We start from the raw sequence: 21294 nt of genomic DNA, 5'->3' as shown, positions 1-21294 counted from the left end.
GACCAAGTCAGGGTTACAAGATAATAATAATATTCAGATTTCCGATAGCATGGCACATAGCCGTATGAGTACACAGATTTTCACATGTTCGTTTTGTTATTTTTTAAAAGTATGATTACGTTATTGTTAGGACGATTATCTACATCAGCTTGCTTCGAATTTTTCGTAATCTCAGATCTCATATGCATATATACTTCTATAACTTAGTTTCTTTTCTATGATTTTTTATACAACATTTATATATATTTCACATTTTATATTACAAATCGCTTTGTAGTTGGTCTTCGAATCTCGACTTATGGTACAAACCATCGAATCCCTTTTGACTTGTGTCAATTGTCATTGATTATACCAATAACAAACACACCTATCACGATGGGAATTAGCTCGGAAAATGGGAAAAAGCTCGTGTAAAGGTGATAACTATCGTGAACATGTAACATTACATTCAGGCGGTACTGTAAAATATCTGAAATATATTATTATGCATATTTTTATACAGGAGTTCCATATCATGCATAATGTTTACAAAAAATATGCTCAACTTATTTTGCACATATTTTCTCAAAGGTGTGAAGGGTATAACACCTCTGAATAGGCTTTTTCTAGAAAAAAGGGATGTTTTAATATTTTCATGGAATGTAAACTATGTCATTCGAGTTTCCCTTACAGTAACCTTAAAGCAATAAATGTAATGAACGATGTATTTATATCTGTAAATTAAGATATTAGAAAAATTATGTAAGCACATTTTGACTGTACTGTAGCTCTAGCTTTGTGCATTGTACAAAGTAATGTAAGTTATCATAACAAAGACAAAACACCTAAATTAAAAGGTATGTGGTTGATCTGACACCTATAGGAGCGTACAGAGATGTGAGCATGTTATAAAACACCTTTGACCAGACCAGACCTGACCTTTCACTATTTTACTTTTTCTTTCTTTTTATTTAGGACGTAATTTTACCCTGTGCGAAAAGGTGTAAAATACAATCATATACAATCAATCATTTTTTTTGCATTAAAATTGATACATGTAAACTTTACTGTGCGAAAATTAATGTACCCAGAAATTATTTTACAAAAATATGGTGTTTTGAAATTGGTGTGTAATGTTTAGGTTAAAATAGTGTTAAGGTAAAAAAATGAGGTTTCGTTTCTGTGGAGATCTAGATTGTCCGGATTGGGTACTGGCAGAAATCAGCATATTGTCAAAGATAAGTTCTGTTAAAATGAAGTTGTTTTGTCAACAAATAATGAGTCATTTAATAAATGGACAAATCGACTATGCGAAAGTCAGTAAATTTACATCAGATGCAAAATTTGATATAAATGACATTAAAGCTGCTATAGCAGCTGTAGATTTTATTTTTTCAAGTGGTGCGAAATATGGTGTAGATGGTGAGACCTTGTCCAATGAATTACAACAGCTTGGTTTACCAAAAGAATTAGCAGCGTCATTATGCAAAGTTTATGAAGACAAATTTGATAGTTTACACAAAGTCTTAAAAAATAAAAGCTTGCGTTTGTCTTCTTTGAAATCAGTGGATTGGAGGGTGGATTATGTGTTAGTTTCAAATTTTACCGACAATGTTAAAGAACCTGAAGTGCAATTAAAAATCTGTAAAACAGATGATGAAGAACCTATTTGTTTTACATCATCTGGTGATAAATTTCGTGTCCTGTTATCAGAAATGAGAGAGGCATATAAACACATGGAAGAGTTATCTTAGTTTTTTTATTTTTCATTTGTGTAGGTAATTTTTTCTATTTCTTAATTTTCAAGGTAATCGCATTGCAATAGTCAATCTTGTTGAGCATTTTATATCTTCTCGTTTTGAGTTTTAAAAATGCAAAGATGTATACGAGTCTTTGTTAACTTATTATTTTCTCAGATTTTGAAGAAGTTTGATTTAATTTTTTAACTGATAGATTTATATGTTTAATTGTATGGCATCCACATTTGTTTTTGTTTATTTTTTCTAATTTATATAGGGATCTTTCCTCTATATGACATTACCTATCAAGGCTGTTGTTAGCATTATTAACTACAGCTCCTCAATATCTGAATACCAATGGCTATGGCACATGTTTTAGCATCATTTTGAACTGAGATTCAATTTCCAAAGAGTTTGTAGCAGACATGTTTTTCAACAACCAATCGAAACTCTGAAAACCATTCTTAATATCATAAAGATTGAGCACCAGTTTAGAGCTTTCACCCAAGAATGTTTTAATAGAAATCAATCTATCTAAATCCCTTTCAATTATTAAAATGAATCGGCAGCTTCTTTATGGCCAATAGCTTTCGAGCGTGAGATGTGAATAGTTTTCATAACCTCTCTTTAATAGTTGTATAGTATTTGTAAGTAAAAAATCTCGTAACTTTATTTTTTGTATTTTTCAGCACTTTGTATATGCATACTTAGTTGTATATGCAATTTTATTTCTAATTATACTGTTCTCTAATTAACTGTTTTAAGTGAATATACGAGATATGAGAACTGATGCTTGGAAATATACCCTATTGTTTATTGTAGGATTGTTTTGATGGATTTTTAAGATTGTGGAATCTTACTTCTGGAGAAGAATAAATTTATTTATCAAACAAGGACAGCATTAATTATTTGAAATATTATCAATACAGGTGTTTTTTTTTTTTGCGATATATTTGGAAATCCTTTCGCAAAATTTTTGTCTAGGATAATTTTGTTTAATAGATCACAGTTTATTAATGTTTTATCATACAGGGATCATTTATTATTTAAAAAAAGAGGATGCTTAAGCGTTTTTGAATAATTATACTGGTCATCATTTTTAAACAGTGTCATCACTTTTTAAGTGACGATAAATGACATTTCTTAAAAAACAACTAAGATCAGAATAAATAAGTAAAAATCAGTACTTGTAAAAAAGCTATGTTATTATAGTTTTGTCATTTTTTTAATTGTTATCAGTAAATGAATGAACTATTATTGCTTTAAGAATGATGAGAATTTGTCACAGCAAGCTGTCTGACACTTATTAAAGTATATAATGTGTGTACATTTTTTTGTAAGTAATAATTAGTATATTGTGGTTATTTGAAGACCACATGGATTATACTTATAATAATATATAGATTAGGTTTTTTTGTCCATTTTAAATATGTTAGAACTTTGAAGTAATTTTTGAGTAAATTTTAGTAAATATTTGACCATTTTCCAAATTAAATCCACCCCAATTTAAAGCAAAACTGATAATTTTTATAGCAAATTTTCATGTCACAAAAAAATGTATGGTAGATACAAAACATGTATAGTTTGTTAAAATTGCATTTAACATCGATTTGGTTGTTTTTTTTGTTTAATATTATCAAAATCTATGAGAAGTAAACATGTTTTGTTGTTTTTTGGCCAGTGAGGTGGAAATGGCACCAATAAAAAAATGTAGTATAATATTTTGCACAGTAACCCTGTAATCAGGAAACTCCAGAAAAAATTTCAACTGATTACATATGGGAACATCTTAAATTTAAAAAGGTGGTTTAGTTGGTTTAATTGTTAGTCAATAGAAAAGGAATTTTATACCTTTTAACCTCCACATGCGGAAATACATTTGATTCCATGTTTTTGAGAGGTATTTTCTTGCACAACTTATTTTTGTTGTTGTTGGAGAATAGGTTTACAAATTATTTTACACTTCATTATTACATTGGTAATCTAAAAACAACAATATTTATTTATACTTTACCTTCTTCAATGGAACGTCTGAATGTCCACCATAAATACTGATGCATATTTTGCTTCATCACATGATGCCCAAAAATCGTATATTGTTTCTTGTGTTCAGTTGATTCTGTGTCACTGTGGAAAACCACAAACTGTAGATTTTAGGACATATATGTCTCTAATTTCTTTAAACCAGGTTAACTTTTAAAAGCAAAGAAATTTATGTCTTGTGATCTTCAAAGTATTTGATCAGTTTGCGTTTTAATCATTTTCAGAATAACAAGAACAATCTTTATTTAACTTTACCATTTTGGCATAAAGTTTGGCTATTATATAAAGTTCTCTGTTAGAATTCTATTCTAGCAAGCTACAAACCCTTTTAAAGTTATCCATCATCATATCTCTTTCAGACATTCATATTTGTTTGAAGTTGGATGTTTTAGGTGAAATTTTGCTATGCATTTTGAATAATAAACTGCTTCTTCTACCACCAAATTATTACATTCAGACAGACAGCATTTTACATCATGTCCCTAATCACCACCTTTTGTCTGGCAAGTCTACTTTTCTGTAGTGGAATCGTCATGACTTTAATAACTGTTGAGTATTTTTTATGGGTAAATGTTTTACATAGAAAACAACATAATTTCCAATTAAATTTGTCAACATCCTGGATTAATAATCATTGACTTTTCTTAAGCTCAGATTTAGTCCAGCAATCAAAAAATCTGCAAAGACATGGTGGAAGGTAACACTTCTGATTGGATTTAACTTCAACTGACCATTAACATATTTTAAACATAAACTCAAAGTTAAGTTATTATTAATGTTGGATAACCTTTGTTTATTAACATTGCTCCGTTAAAAACTATAAGCAAAACTAAACAAAAAACTAGCAAAGCTAGATTTTTTTCCAATCAAACTGTAACTCTAAACCTTACATTATGAATTTTGGATGTTTCTATTTTCAAATAAATTGGGCTTTCTGCCTGGAGATTCATAACATAATATACTGGGACACTGTGTATAATTTCAGCTTCAAACTACTTTCGTCCAGGTATTGGTGCCATATAACTTATTTTTTCCTCACAATTTTAACTGTTACAGCGCCTCCTTCTACACATACAACATTTAAACATCACAGTATAATCTGAATACACATCTTTGATGAATGCAATTTTTACCATAGTTTTCTTTATGATAGAGAAATGAGTTCAGAAGTAAAGCATACACCTGATGGTATCGATTCGAGCAAAATCGATGTGGCTGTTCGCTTTTTAAATAACCCAAATGTTTATTATACTGATAAAACTCGAAAGATTGAATTTTTGAAATCTAAAGGATTGTCAGACGAAGAAATAGAATTTGCATTAAATAAAGCAAATGTTGAACATCACAAAGAAGATGACAAACAAGACAATGGTTGGAGTTATTCTGATTATTTTAAAGGATTTGTTCTCAGTGCTGGAATATTATCTGCAGCAAATTATGCATACAAAGCTTATTTCTTGCCGTATATTGCACATGAGATGAAGGACGATCGAAGGATTGAAAATTTAAATGAGACTGTTCAAGTTTTAAAGGATGATTTAAAGCAAAGTACTTATGAACTTAACGGGACATTAAAGCATATACAAGGTTTACTGGAAGAACAGCAAAAGTTATTGGTTAGTTCTTCTATGAAAAATGAGGCTTCTTCGTTGACTGGCCTATCAGATTTAAAGACAGAATTGGCTACAATCAAAAGTATGATGCTCAGCAAACGTCAATTCCCACCAGCACCATTTACATCACAAGGAACAACAGAGATCCCTGCCTGGCAACAAGTGACAAGCAAAACAGAAGTAGAAGAATCAGAAGAAGTCAAAACAGCCTAGCATGAGTTATATAAATCTGGTTGTAATATCAATGATACCTGACAGTTTGATGAACTAAAGAAAAAAACATAATCTGAAAGTAACCATTTTGTAATAACCAAATGGTCCCAATTTCTCCACTGTTTTTTTTGTTGTTGAAAATATACTGTTATTTTTATGTTTATGCCTTATATTATTTTTATGATGGTGAAATATTATACTTAAAGTTTTAATTATGAATTCTCTTGTTTTTGTATACATGATTTCCAACACTGTTACTCCTTTACCTTAAGCAAACTAATTGTTACCTATATTTACTTATGTGAGAGAAAATTTATCCAGGTTTAACAGAAATTTTTATGTATACTCAGGGCTGGAATCAAAAATATAAAATCAGTTTGCAAAAATTTAGAAATTATTGAAATAGATAATATAAACAATTGATAAAAAAATGTAACTTGCAAAAATTTTTGGGGAAAGGTTACTGTAGTAAAAAGAATACAAAACTTATGAAGGAATGCCAGTTTTTCTTTTTTAGAAATAGCAATAATATTTGAGTATATATTTATAAGTAGGAAAGTAATGCATATATAGCTGATATTTACGGACGCAGACGTTAAATGATTTGAAATATATATTGTTTTTAATTTTGCTTACATTTTTTTGGAAATAAAAAATGAAAATTGCTTGTTTTAAATACTTCTGTAGTTTTTTTAATTCTTGTTTGAAAAATATAAATAAGTAAACTGTTAGTATTCCTATGAAGTGTCTATTTGTGCCTAAATAATCTCTGTGGACTGAGCTTTGTATTTCTTGGACAACTTGAAGGTATTTCTTCCCTATCTGAAAAACTAAGCTGAACCATCATGATTATTTATTACTGTGTGACACAGTGGAGAGGCTATATTTTAGTCATGTAGTAGGCCCCCAAATTTATTTTCATCTTCCAGAATGCCCAAAAATAATATGACTTTAAACTAGCCTAAAGTGTTTATTTTTTTTGAAGTTTAAAATTCTTGTTATTGATCTTGTTAATGACATGACAGGAAATAAATAAGAAATGTGTTTTTTGGACAATTTTGATGACAACGTTGACAATGTAATAGAAGTAACAGTGGACCATAACTCATATAAACTATTAATATTTGATCGAGTATAACAGTGAGAAGAGATCTGCTTTCTGAAAAAACTTTAGCAAACTCCCCCCCCCCCTTCGTAGTGTTGACTGCCCTGTAATTCCATCAATCTTAAAGGATTTACCTTTTTCGGAATCTATGAAGTTGTAATGCTTGCTGTGTGTATGTCTACATGATAGTGGCAAATATTATTTTAACTTGTGATAAAACATGTCTTGTTCATTGTGGAGAACCTTAAGTTATTTTGCATTTTTACCTAGTATGTATGTGAAATAAATGTAACAAAGAATGATTAAGTATGGAATAATTGGATTTAATAGCCAAAAGATTTACAATTTAGTCTCTTCCTCTAAATATGGAAAAAGAGTTTGTATGTGGAGTCATAGATGTTTTACAACATCGCAAATGAATATTTTTGATCGAAAAACTAAGTTGCAACAAAAACGCATTGCTGCAAATTATCCTGATCATCATCTGTATGATTATTTGAGAGATGAGGTGACTATTATTACTTTTGTGTTTGTAAACATTTCTGCGTGTTTAAAGCTTCTACCAGAACTAACTCAACTACAACTTATAAATGTTAGTGTAAATAAGGTTTTAAAAAATGTTAACAATCTTGTCGTTAGAATTGAATTTGTTGAATTTGTTGAATTGAAGGAAGACACAAAATTTGGTAAATAAAAATTACATAAAGACATGTAAACTATGTGAAGTTAGTTACCTTAAATAATGGTTTTTCTTTTTTCCTTTGCATATTTAAGATATTTAACTATAACCCGATGCTAGATTTTTGTTCAGTTAAACTTGTTTTCTTAACTATCCCAAATTACTATGTTATATTTACTATTTTTTTAAGCAGCACGTTTTGATCGTTTGTAATTAATTTAAGTCTATACCTGTCCATTACACTGGCTTCTCGTCTGAAAGGACTCAAATTTTTGGGATATTTTGAACTTTGCAACACTCGTGCCAGTAGAATTTTAAACAGGAAGATATGAATACTTACAGAACTTATGATGTGGTTAGTTTAAAAAAAATGCTTTTATAGGTTGCTGAACGAGTTATTGATCGAATGGCTGATATTGCAAGGTAATAGCATCCACAACTCTACAAGATTTTTATATTTTTTTTTTACTTTTTTAACTTTTTGAATTACACATTTACAGGACTGACATTTGAAGGAAATATAAATTTTTGTTAGGTTTTTTCCGACAGCGCTAGATCTAGGTGCAGGAAAAGGATATCTTGCCAATCATATTGCTCAAGTAAGATTTTTGTGGTATAGATTTTTAAGTTTGTCAAAAAGTATATTTGTATTAAAAAAAACTCTTAATAGGATGAAGTTGGAAAACTCTATCAGTTAGAATCATGTAAAGATATGTTGGTAAGTTTTTAGGTGGTTGTTTCGTTAAGAAGGTTGATTTTGTGCATAATCTTTTATGCTAAATATTTAAGTTAATTTCCTTAGCTAAAAAAAAATTATTTGTCAAAGAACCAGTTTTATTTCCTTATCGGTCATTTCTTATCGATTGCATTTTTTTTATATCCTGCCATGACTTGCCATGACAAATGCCGTCCTCATTCCCTGTATTGGCTTTTGTATTTCTATCTGTTAGGGTTATTAAAATCAAGAATGTTGGAGTACAGAAAAACTTTCTGCTTGTGTGTTTAAGGAGCTTCAAAAGGCAAACGATGTGGAAACTTATGACATTGTTGGCAATGAAGAGATACTACCATTTGAAGAAAACTACTTTGACCTGGTATTGAGTAGTCTGAGGTATTCTTTACTTCTATTAATTTTTTTTTTATTTCTATGTACTGACCTTCAGACTCAAGAGATAGTTTGAGATCTTAATATTGAGATGGATTTCCATCTCTAAATTAAGAGAATTCGCAATTCTGTCAAAAATGTCAACTTTAATCTTCCCGCTTTACTAGCTTCTAATGCTTTTTGCAGGTGTAGGTGCAAAGCAACATTTGTTAAGTAAAACGGAATTCGCCCCCCCTTAATAACTTTTTATAGGGTTGTTCAAATTGAATAAAACTTAACACAGTTATAGTACATCATAAAAGGAACAAAATGGCAGCAATAAATTTTTGCTTGCGTCAGCACATTATCTGTGACGTCATCAGAAGCTTCAAATTTGTTAAAAATGCCACTATCTGCTTAAAATTTAATTACTTTTGTTCCAGAACGAATTTTTGCATTCTGTTTGAAGTTTCTGAAAGCTAAGTAAAAGTTATTTAACATATTTTCCGGTTTTTACGTGGATCGGATAAAAAATTGCCAAAAATTGTCCAGAAATCCGTTTTTTTCAGATTTTCGAATCCGACAAAAAAATTTAAGATTTTAAAGATTAAGATTTTAATAAGATTTTAAAATCCGACAAAATCGGAAATTCGGATTAATCACGTGTCCAAATTATGCAAAATGATTCTTCTTAATAAAACAAAGTCGTGTTGCAAGTTTCAAGTTCTAAGGATAATCCTAACAGAAGTTATTAAATTTTCCCCATTATAAGGATTTCATAGAGATTTTTAGGGGTAGTTTTGAGTAATGGCCAATATCAAAGCCTCTGAAAGGTATGGGACCTAAAAATTTGGCATGCAGGTGTCTAATAGATAAATATCGAAACTCAGTAAGTTTCATAGCCATATAACATAGCAATAAGGAGTTATTAAAAAAACCGTCAGGGGGGGGGGCGACAGTAAGAAATATGACATACAATAGCAGACAAGCCATCGGATATTTACTATGACAATTCAATTAAAGAAATGAGACTAAAACACTAATTTACTGATTTGTTGATTATTATTTTTCATGTTTTTACATGAGTTTGTTTTTTTGAAATAATATTTAATTTGTTTCAATTAATTTTCATAGTTTCAAAATTTACCTCACGTTAAAAATTTACCTCACGTTAAAAATTTACCTCACGTTTAAAAATTAAAAATGTGCTTTTAAAATTAATTCAGTTCCTGTGAAATATAGCGAATTTTAAGATATAGCTGGTTTCCTCAAAAAATTATTTATTTTTTCTTATTGCTTTACTGATCATATGGCACATACATTTCACATTAGAAACTCTTGCTGAACTTTTTATATAATTGGAAAGATTTATTTTTAACCACTTTGGTGTACATAATAATCTAATAGGTGTTTTAAAGATGATAATATCGAGATAATTGAGACGTAATATTCAAATCTGTGTTAATGCTAGTTGTTGTTAAATCCCAACTTCAATGGGTTTGACTCCCTAAAACTCTCTATAACACAAATTATCTTAAACTGCACCAGTGTCTTGAAATTTATTGAAATAGTTTTGTTTCAGCAGTTATTACATAAGATTTGTAGCAAAATCTTCCTCTCTTTTTTTTTACCTTCTGGTAACCACTGACATTTCATAAATATTGTTGTTTAGTTATGCAACTGTGTTATTTAACAAAAGGATTTTCTTGCGTTCAGGGTCTAGGAGTAATCTGGTTCCTGTGTCCATGGCTTTTAAAAGTCAGGTTTTTTTGTAAATATTTTGTCATGGCATAGTCCAAACTTAGTGTAACTATTTTTAATTTTACAAAAATGCATTTCATATTGTAACAAAATTAATAAGAAAAGTCAATTTTTACGAAAACTTGTCAACGGGAGACTTACCTTGATCTGTCCTAAATTATATACAAACAATAAGATTGTTTACCCAAGCAATTATACACAGTGCAATTAGCATTCACAGGTCCGTTACACATCCACAATCAATCACTTTATTTATAGTAAAACCTGATTTTAGCATTGTCACAAGCTTAACCTTTAACTAAAACAATTTGTTTTATAGCAATACGTGGAAAACTTGTTTTCTAATTTTCCTTGAAAAATTTTCATTATAGAGAGTTTTACTGGTTATTATTTCATTTTAGCTAAGTGATTAATGTATAAAATTAGCAATAACAATATCCAAATGATTAACTCTATTTATGTCTATTATTTTAGCTTGCACTGGATAAATGATTTACCCGGTGTATTGGCTCAAGTCAAAAATTGTCTAAAATCTGATGGAGTGTTTCTTGGTGCCATCTTTGGTTCAGACACATTGTTTGAGTTACGATGCTCTTTACAATTAGCTGAAATCGAACGTGAAGGAGTATGTTGCATATTCCTTACCTCCAAATCCTATGATGCGTTTTTAAAAGTTTTGGTTTTGTGTAAGCCTGTAAAAAATCAAAATGCAAAAACTATACTTTATTTTCAGTATTATCAGTAAGTTCTAAACTGACTGAATAAGCGGAGCACCGTCATTTGTACTATTTAAGTCATAATTCCTTTTTATGAGGCTTTGGAGAAGAAAATGTTAACTTTATCCATAGAATTTATTGCATTATTTATAAGAGGCATCTTTACTCCCTGCATGTTAAATCTTCACAGTGATTTTTCCATTGTTGTAAAAAAAAATCTGTTTGATTTGTATATATTTTTACATGACTTTCAGGGGTTTGGTCAACATATATCTCCTTTTACTGAAATGAGAGATGTTGGTTCACTGTTACAGAGAGCTGGACTTAATCTCACAACTATCGTAAGTGACACAAAGTATCATAGAGAATTATTTAAGTATGATTTTTCTTAAACCTGCTTCAAACAATCTGGTGTCTATTATTCCACTGTTCATTCAAAGTTCTTTGATTCCATATTTTTTGTATTGAAAATGATATACATATACGTACGCCTTAAAAACGTTTTTCATAGCATTTTTTTTTCAGGATTACGATGAGATCACGATAGATTATCCTTCTATGTTTGAATTGATGCATGATCTCAAAGGTAAATGTTAAACCGTTTGTAACTTTCACAACCACTCAAAAATAAGTCCTGTAAAGTGTATAGACAACAATATTGCTTTCATACTTTTTATTCTCCAGTAAAACAGTAAAAATATTTAAACTTCAAAGGATTGATTTCTTTTGTTCCTAACGTCAAATTGACGTTTAGTTTACATTTTTTGATATTTGAATCCTTCCTTAGGAGATTCTTTAATTCACTTGAAGTTATCAAAAAATTTGTGTTATACTATTCTCACATGAAGGCTACATGAAACATACATGAAACATACAATGTTTAGTAACTGATAAGATACATAAAAATGTACATAAAAATGTTCGCATCAATATTTTTGCCGTGTGAAATAGTGAATTGCCAATGTAAAACCAAAAACTAAAAAATATTCATGTCGGCATGTTTTAACAGTGTAAAATGGTTTAAGCTTGATTAACAATAAAGTTAATAATTGTTGCAAATAGTTGTTGAGTTAGATTTCTTTCTCATCTTTATAATATTTTTGTGCAACGTCTTTTTTGTCGCTTTTTTTTTTCATTGAAGATATAGTGGCTGTTGTCAGACCGTTGTACTACAGTTGCTTCACCATTTTATTGTTATTGGAAACAAAGTTAAATTGCCAACGTGAAATACTAAACAATTAACAAAAACAATCATATCTATATTTTACAAATAAAAAAAGAGTCTCTTTATTTTTCAAGTCGTTTTTTTTAAAGAGATTCCAAGGGTATTTTAATATTTTTCCTGGTTTTTGCTCCTATATAAGGTTTGCCAATATTTGCACAGATTTACCACCTACTAGCAAACTTGCTTTAAATCATTTTTTAAATTTACAGCATGCTTTAAATAAATGTGAACTTCCTTTCTCCCCCTAAGTTAATGTAAAATTATGCAAGACTTAATAAAAAATTATTGTCGCTTAAAAATGAATGTGTGGGCTTTTTTGAACGAGTTTTTTTATATATATGGTTTCACCTTAAAACTAACGTAACCTTTTTTTAGGTATGGGAGAGAATAATGCAGCATGGAGAAGAAAGCCAGTATTACACCGCGATACAATGATGGCCGCAGCTTCTATATATAAAGGTAAAATTTTGTTTGGTATTAACCATGCCACCAGTAAAAAAAGTAGACGAAAAACACTTTTTTTTCGTGATGCCGGCCATATATAAGCACTTCACGCCTTTCTGTAGAAATGTACGGTAACGATGATGGCAGTATTCCCGCCACTTTTCAAGTCTTATACATGATTGGTTGGAAACCTTCAGACAGTCAGGTACGCATTCAGTACTTTTACTGCTACTATCTTTTTTGGAGCAAAATCTCCAAACATTTTTTTATGCAGGCATGACAAAAGAATAAATACATTCCAAATAAAGATAATTTTTGACAGTACGAGTTTTCTATCTTTAGCAAAGTAGGTTTATGAACAAAGGTGAAGGGTGCATTTTGTATGTCGTTAAATATCTGTTTAATACGAATTACAACCACATCATCTTTTTTAGGCAAAACCTTTGGAGAGAGGAAGTGGGGCAGTGAATTTAAAAGATCTCGACAAAGTTATAAAATCGAACAACTGAAGCAATTTACTTTGCAGTAAGGAATAAAACTCATGAGCAAATAGATCTTTTTGAATGTATACATTGTTTGCGGTAAGCCTTTTTGGATTTGACAATTGTATGGTAGACAAAAAAAATGTTTCAGTGAGAAAAAAACAACTGAAAAAGACCTATTTTCAGGACGTTGGCTGCAGCATAGTTGTTGAAGCCAAAAGGGCTTACCACGTAAGATGTAAACATTTAAAAGTCTCTGCTGACTGGAGAGTTGTATCAAATTTTTCAAGTAAAATTACTCGTGGTAATGCCATAAATTAGTGATATCTCAAGAATTGCATTACAATGTATTTGAAAGACAAATAACTTTACCCTGTATAAATTTTGGTCAGCTGTTATAGTGAACACAAATGGCATAAAATGTAAAATAAAAAAGTACTGTAACTATATTTTTAATAAACAACATACAGCATATTCATACGTGACCGTACTTTAATATCATATTTTCTATTTATACGTGACTCCCCCCACCCCTACGATATATTTCTTTCAATTTTTAATGTTGCGAAAAGAGAAGTTATTTTTTGATTTTTTTTCTCTATTCTTTATCAAAAAGTCTTAAGTTCGTAATTGAATATAGGTTAGTTTTACAGGGTTCATTTTGTAAAGCGTGAGGTCTGTAGTGGAAGAAAATATAAAGTAAAAAAAAAAGTAGTTAGCACTAGAGAAAACTAAATCATATTACTTGGTTGAGAGAAATCAGTATTGCGCCTGCATTAGAATTCAAGTACCATAACTATCGAATTAATGGCGGAGTAGTCGTGCAGACAATGTCGTATTGGTCATGTGCCATGTGACTTGCCGGAAAAGCGATTTTAAGGAAAGACACACAGCCATAAAACTGTTGTAAATAATTTGAGTTCGGAGAAATATATTAGCTAACATGATCAGTTTACTATTTATTGTGATCAGTTCACTATTTATTACGCACAGAATCAAATGGAACTTGATTCACCTAGAGAATATCATGCACGATCTACTCTGAAATGCCTTTTTTAACTCCTTAAAGTTTTGCAGAAATCTATTACAAGAAGAATTTCGTATTGATGACATCAGCACCAAGATTTCAATAAGCATAATAAAACTATTCGTTCGATTGCTGTGGAACAAAACAACGAGGAATGTAACCTTCAATGCACTGATCAAAAATAAATTACGACATGATTATTTGTAATTTTGTTACAAATGAGAACGAACTCGACCTAAATCCAGAAATTTATGACAGTTTAAACATATTCAATAACTGACGATTGCCTGGAAAACGCAATAAACTTAAAAGACTTATGGAACTCTACATTCATTCAAGTGCGACTTTTACTTTTTACCTTTGGTATATTTTTACTTATTAGGTAATAAAGATATATATTATTATTATAAGTGATATAGCACAGAAAATGAAAGTACGGAGTAAAGACACGTTTGAATTTTTTGCTCTTATAATTTTTTTTAAAGAACATGAAAATAGAAAAAAGACTTCAAGTTTGTAAACACTGATTTTAAAAATGACGCTTAAAAATGAATAAAAACAATTATTTTTGATTTAATTCGTTTTTAAAAATAATTTTGCCCTGTTGGAACTTCTTGTGAGCAACTACAAATACATCTAGCTTCATAAAATTCCAGATCACAAAAAAGACAACAAACGATCGTTGTAGCTTAATACAAGCGAAACTAACTGAACATAAAATAATAATGCAAGGTGAATTATTTGTGAAAATGATATGCCTTTTGTAACGTTCAATTATTAATAATTGAATTTCCGCGCCCGAAGGCATAGGAAATTCTTTAAAACCGTCGTTTTTTTTCTTTTGGAGCATTTTTTGAGAAAAAATCGACCCTGGGATTTCATGTTGCTCCGTCACACATGTAAACTTCGTACCCAAGCTCCTTAACTACTGGGAAGTCTCGTATTGACGTTTCAGGCTAAAATTGGTATTTGTTTTCGACAAAATTTAACCAATTAACAAAAAAAGTATGCTGAACATAATGGTGACATCAAAATTTTGATTTTTGTCACCTAAATGCCATTTTAGGCCAAAATTGGTCCAAAAATTAAAACTGCTTTATTTTTGACAAAAATTGACACAGTTAATAAAAAAAGTATGCTGAAAATGATGGTCACATCAAAATTTTGATTTTTTGTCAACTAATAACGTTTAAGACCATAAACATTTCAATCGCAAGACTTTCAACCATGAATGATAGGATGTATTTTTTGTTAGCAATTTCTTTTAAAATGTGAGTTTAAGGACACGTTTCGGTTTGTTTGCGTTTGTTGTAAGATATAATGTCACTGGTGTGCTTTATCTTCAGAGGTTCATGCACCACACCCCTTCGAATGTTTGGCACAATAACACAACGAATTAGCAGGTTTTCATCAAATATTTTGGTAGCGCGCGGAAATTCTTAGAGCCCCCAGGGCTTCTTGTTAATTATTTTCAACTGGCACAGCAAAAGAGAATAAAAAATATGAAAGTAGAAAATTGAGCTTAAGTTAGTAAACTACTTTTGATTTATTTTGTTTTTTAAAACGAATTTTAGCCTGTTGAAACTCGTTGAAACGAAATACAAAAATTTAGCTTTATAAAATTCCAGATCACTTAAGAGACAACAAACGATTGTTGTAGCTTAATACAAGCGAAACCAACTGAACATAAAATATAATGCAAGATGAATTATTTGTAAAAATAATAGGATTTTATACCTTGTGCAACAGAGTAGTCTGTTATAACAATCACGAAATAAAAATTCCCGCACCGCTACACTAGACTGGAATCCTGCCGTGCTGCACTAGTCTCGGTAGTAAAAACGGCAACAACAAAAAGAGCCCATTTTTAAGTTCTATTGGCTAAAGATGAAACTGAACATAAAATAATAATGCAAGATGTTTTATTTGTGAAAATAACAGGTCTATATGCCTTTTGTAACGTTCAACAGGATAATTCTGTTATCAACACTCAAAAACTTATAATTTACCTACCCCTACATTAGACTGGTACCCTTCCGTGCTTCACTAGTCTAGTCCTCTAGTAAAAACGGCAACAAAAAAGGAGTCATTTTAGGCGCGGTCACGCTAGAGCCGTAGAACAAAAATAAAACACAAAAATCTCATCGTTATATTTCACTTGAAACATGTATATATATATTCCTAAGCAAAGAAAAATGTTTGCCGATAGATAGAGGACAAAATTTGGTTCTACGAAAAAAGAAGATTTACAGATAGAAAAAAAATTATTAAAGTGCGGTAACGCAAGAGTAGCCACAATATTCGTATTTTCTGTTATCTTTTTTTAAAAGACGTCGATGTTCAGCTGCGATGGCCGAGTGGTTAAGGCGTTTGACTAGAAATCAAATGGGATCTTCCCGCGTAGGTTCGAATCCTACTCGCAGCGAAATAAATTTATTTTATTTAATTTCTAAAAGGTGTTTTTTTTAAAGCATCGAAATAATTTTTTCCTGTATTTTTCAATTTGTTAAGTGTTAACAACTTCGTCTCCAGCATAAAGTAGGAAAAAAATATTTTTGGAGACTATAAGTGATCCTTCCGTCCCATTTTTTATAAGTAACACTGTTTTTAGGCTACCACGCCACAAAAAATCATACTTTACGTTTCATGTCCAAAACTTAACATTTAGAAAAAAGAAAGTGTCCGGCGGGACGGTAAATGCCCTGCGGACGAGTTTGATCTCAGCCCATAATACCCTTGGCCTATAGTTATACGCAATGTTTAATTTTCTTGTCTGACTTACGCATTTTAGAGCGTTGGTGCTTACTAAGAACATAAAAAATATCGTCAACTGCGCACAACAAGCACTATGCACAATCAATAATATGGAAAGAACAAACAGTAGCTCGAGTTAGTTTCTACTGGTGTTTCTCCATAGTTGACCTCATACTTGATATACTTAATACAAACATTATGTTGTATTTTGCACAATTAATTTTTATCAGCCTGCCTGATTACCTAATACCTTGACTAAATATAATAACGTGTACTATAACGTGATAAGAAAACTTGTTTTTCCTATATGTTCGTCGCCTCCGTGGCCTAATGGATAAGGCATCGGCCTCCTAAGCCGGGGACTGCGGGTTCGAGTCCCGTCGGAGGTGAAAACTTTTTCTCAAAACATCCACCTTTTATACGAACTACATTTAGCTATCCCTGGTCTTTGATATTTATTTAAGGGGTTCTTCCCTTTTTGGGGGGTTATACATAGCCAAGTAGCTAGCTATACTGCTATAGCTAGCTGCTTGCATGATAAATCACAAAAAAAATTCTTTTAACTATCCTTTTGAATTTGCACCACTTTCGTCTTAATATCTTTTGTTACTTTCTAAAGTAAGAATATAACAGATCGTTTTCTTTCAAGAAGAAACCGAAGAAAAAATACTTGAAAAAATAGATCGCAAGGGATTTTGATTTGCTTTGAATAACCAATTTATTACAGTCATTCTAGCTAATGGTTTAATTTTTAAATGAAAGTTTTACTATTTACACTATTTTTCACAAGACTACCTTTTTCAAAAACTTTCAGGCGCAGAATGAAGTCAGTATCGTCTTTCTCAGAATCAACAGAATAAAGATATGGAAGATTGTATTTTTTAATACTTTATTTAGCGAAAATATGTTCCTTTTATCTTTTGTAAACGCGTCGCGCAGCGCTATGTATGCACATCAATAGTAGCATTACGTCATCAAATAAAAACATGACTAGTATGTCGGCAGGTGTGTAGAAAGAATTGCTTGTCATCTTCTTCAGAAAAGATAGTTACGGATTATTTTTAAAAAAATAATTATAATTTGATATTTTTTTTAAAAATATTTTATGAAAAGAGCTTTGTTAACATTCAGTAAGACTCTTTTGTAGTCCGTCTTTTATGTACAAAAGAAGTTGGTTTTTGATTCCAAAATGGTAGGTTTAAAAATGAAAGCGAATCGATCTTGTAGTGTGTTTGCTATTTTTCTTTCTTCGATTTTCTTATCTTATTCAGAAAAATACTCAAAACTAACTATAATCTAGTGTTAGAAGAGAAGGGTAGACGCTATCTAAAATCATCGTTCGTGGGAAATGTTTTTGATTACAACAACGAAGTATTGAACCCAGTTCGAACCTAGCCTACCACCAGGGCTAAGATTGGGCTTCATGGTTTTGGTATTTTTACTTACTTGTTGATACTTCAGTTGTCAGTCAGTAATACATGGAATCGCAGTCCTGATATTTACTTGCACGCGCATCTGAGTGATGCTTGCACATTTGGAGGTAAAAATGTAAACAAACCAAGCAGACAAGGAGGAAAACGTTACTTTGACGGTGCTTTGCACGAGCACGAATGATAAAATGAACCCTCTTGTGAATTGAACACTCAGTCTCTTTCCATCTTTTTAAGGAGTATACATGAGTTCACAGTTTCAGCTAGAGGGGGATAATTGGGTAAGAAAGTGTAGAGGCAATAACTGACAATAACTAACATACTAAATTTTCTTGCCGTAAGACTAATTATTTTCACAGAAAATGCGAAATATTTATAATGCCCATGATCAAAGCCTTTTTATTATATTCACTCTGTTTACTTCCTTTTTTCAATACAGAAAATGAGCAAACAACTTAAACTGTGAAAAGGTGTATTGGCTGTTCTACATCCTTTAACACAGTAGTTAATTGACCTCTTCCTCTTTTTCGCTGTACTAGCCATGTTTTTTCTGTACTAATGTTTTTGTACCTCCATTTTTGCGCACACATATTTTTGGTATCGCATTATGTATATAATGTTATATAATGCATGCACAGGAAAAATATGGCACTATTATTAAGTGTATAGATACTTGCCAATGTTTACAAATATTAAAAAGGTCTGCGTTTTTTTTTTGCACATGCATTTTTGTAGGTGGAAAATATAAACAACAGACCACAGTAGTCAAGGAAATTCATCCAAAAATATTCGTTTGAAATTAGTGAAATTTTTAAAGAAGAAATAGAGAATATAGTTAAAATTTAATTCCAGTTCTTCTTGGTTCTTAGGCAACCCGGAAAATCTTTAATCTTTATTAACAGCCATTTTACCCTCCATTTTAGTCCTACTTTTTTTTACCTACACAAAAATGCACACATGCCTGTTGTTTTCAAAATGATAAAACAATGCTGTAGTTATTTTCTTGTCTCTGCCAGTTTCATTGGCAAAACATAATATAAAATAAAAAACCCTTAGGTATCAGCCCAAAGTAATAAATTTAACAACTGGTTAATTGTACAATTAACTTGATTTTGTCACAAATGGTGCCAGCGTTCCATTCAAACAAAAGTAGAAAGTAACCAGTGAAGGTAGTTAGCAACAGGATTCTTCAAGCTTTCTTAATAAAGATTCTTTAAACAGCTTGATAAAATACTTGTTCATGTAGGATCAGCATTTCATATTGTACTAAGCTTCTAAATTTAGATAATAGTGTAGTTGCTAGTTCAGACACTCGATTCTCATATTTACAAGTTTAAACTCCCCCCACGTGTCTCCAGCATAAAAAAAACTTTTGGTAAGTATGGCATATTTTTTTGAAAAAATAAGCTATTTGATGCTACAGGATCACAAACTAACGTACGTAATTCCCTAAAGGGGATTAAAGGCAACTCTCTCAGCCTTTTTATGTAGTTGTAACATCATTTAAATATGTTCTAAATCTAAGATAAAATGATGCCTAGTGTTCAATTTTGTGACATGTGTTTTTCTACCATGTGATTTGCTTAAGGGATATAGCAGGGTGACCACTTCTCCTTAAATTCTGTAAATAACCTTAGAAAAAGAAAATCTCCTTAAGGTACTTAAATATACTTAAAAAAATGAAATTTTAGCTATTCTTCTTAATTTCTCCTTATTTTTAATTTTTCAGATCGTAACTTTTTTGGAAATCACCAGTAAAATAAGACAAATTTCTCTGTTACTTGAAATCCTATATTTTCTATCTTTCAGTGCATAATTTATATGTATTTGTATAAATGTATAATTTTCTTATCATAAAACATAAGATATATGTAAAATAAAGACAGAACTAAAATTGGCTTTCTCCTTAATTATCTTTGTATTTTTATTTTTTTATTCTTGCAAAATGTCAGTTTGTCTCCTTAATTCTCCTTAATAACCTTACTTTTGTTCTCATTTTATTAGTGGTCACCCTGTATAGGAATAACTTGGTGTAAATACAAAAAGAAGTATCATTTAAAAAAGTAAGGACAACCAAAGGTTGTGAAAGCATGTCATAGCAACTGAACTTTGAAATTAATGCATATATATAATCTTAGACAAAGTTTAATCTTTATAAACAAGTGTTTTTCCTGGAGAGAACCCAAGGTTATAAATGATGTTAAACTTTGTTATAGGCAGCTCTAAAGGCAGAGTTACACTGTGATATTAATAAATATATTTAATTTTTTAAAAATTGTTTTGTGTATCATGTTAAAAATATTTTAAAAATATACTTACAATATTAATAGAATAATCTTCAGGATAAAGAAGGAAATTGTTTCTCATTCATTTGTATTTTGAACTAAATTGGCTTTTTCAATTTAATTTTAATTATATACTCAAAATGAGCAACCAGATTTTTTTGATAAATAATAATATAAAATAATAGATGACACAAGCAGGATTATTTTTTGCTTCAATAGTTTTTTAATATTGCATAAGTCTGCCTTAAAAGCTCCAGTTAACTCCTATAGAGCATAAATGAACGGAAAAAAAGAAAAACAATTATTTAATTTCTATATGCCCAGTATCCTCACATCATCATTATCATCATCATCACCACCATCATTCTTAGCTTAACTTCTGTTTTCCATGCTAGCATGGGTTGGATGGGGTATAATAATGACCTTCTTCCAATCTGATCTAGACTGTGTTAGATCTAAACTCAACTTCCTCTGTATCAAGTCTGTCCTTAAAACCTCCTGCCAAGTCTTTCTCGGTCGGCCTCTGGGCTTTGCCCCAGGAACTATCAAGTCTTTACACTTTCTTACCCAATTATCCTCCTCCATTCTTTCCAAGTGCCCCAGCCAATTCAATCTTCTTATCTGGATAACATCTTTAATTCTACGGATACTTAGCCTGCTTCTTAGCTCATCTGAACTCTTTCTGTCTCTCAGACTGGCGTTACACATCCACCTA

At 30.7% G+C, this 21294-nt stretch overlaps 3 protein-coding genes and 2 non-coding genes across 6 annotated transcripts; all 5 read left to right on the top strand.

The window, feature by feature from the left end:
* Positions 1–935: 935 nt before the first annotated feature.
* LOC130613901 (COMM domain-containing protein 4-like) lies at positions 936–3327 on the top strand. Its single transcript, XM_057435260.1, has one exon. The coding sequence runs from the start codon at positions 1146–1148 to the stop codon at positions 1731–1733; it is 588 nt and encodes a 195-aa protein (XP_057291243.1). The 5' UTR covers positions 936–1145; the 3' UTR covers positions 1734–3327.
* A 1551-nt stretch (positions 3328–4878) lies between these two features.
* LOC130613900 (peroxisomal membrane protein PEX14-like) lies at positions 4879–6099 on the top strand. Its single transcript, XM_057435258.1, has one exon. It carries the CDS (start codon positions 4919–4921, stop codon positions 5585–5587), a length of 669 nt encoding a protein of 222 aa, XP_057291241.1. The 5' UTR covers positions 4879–4918; the 3' UTR covers positions 5588–6099.
* A 303-nt stretch (positions 6100–6402) lies between these two features.
* Positions 6403–14030, top strand: LOC130613899 (arginine-hydroxylase NDUFAF5, mitochondrial-like). 2 transcript variants are annotated; one of them, XM_057435256.1, is made up of 11 exons: positions 6403–7200; positions 7754–7794; positions 7907–7970; positions 8042–8089; positions 8379–8482; positions 10691–10841; positions 11187–11273; positions 11458–11518; positions 12533–12616; positions 12724–12806; positions 13036–14030. In XM_057435256.1, the coding sequence occupies exons 1-11, from the start codon at positions 6991–6993 to the stop codon at positions 13108–13110; spliced, it is 1008 nt and encodes a 335-aa protein (XP_057291239.1). In that variant the 5' UTR covers positions 6403–6990; the 3' UTR covers positions 13111–14030. The 2 variants fall into 2 exon arrangements, with proteins under 2 accessions (XP_057291239.1, XP_057291240.1); XM_057435257.1 differs by lacking the exon at positions 8042–8089.
* A 2423-nt stretch (positions 14031–16453) lies between these two features.
* Trnas-aga (transfer RNA serine (anticodon AGA)) lies at positions 16454–16535 on the top strand. Its single transcript has one exon. It is a non-coding gene; the product is annotated as a tRNA-Ser (tRNA).
* A 645-nt stretch (positions 16536–17180) lies between these two features.
* Trnar-ccu (transfer RNA arginine (anticodon CCU)) lies at positions 17181–17253 on the top strand. Its single transcript has one exon. It is a non-coding gene; the product is annotated as a tRNA-Arg (tRNA).
* The last annotated feature ends 4041 nt before the right edge of the window (positions 17254–21294 follow it).

The sequence above is a fragment of the Hydractinia symbiolongicarpus genome, chromosome 11 (assembly GCF_029227915.1).
Source record: "Hydractinia symbiolongicarpus strain clone_291-10 chromosome 11, HSymV2.1, whole genome shotgun sequence".
NCBI classification, from domain to species: Eukaryota; Metazoa; Cnidaria; class Hydrozoa; order Anthoathecata; family Hydractiniidae; genus Hydractinia; species Hydractinia symbiolongicarpus.
This window is presented reverse-complemented; position numbering and strand designations above follow the sequence as displayed.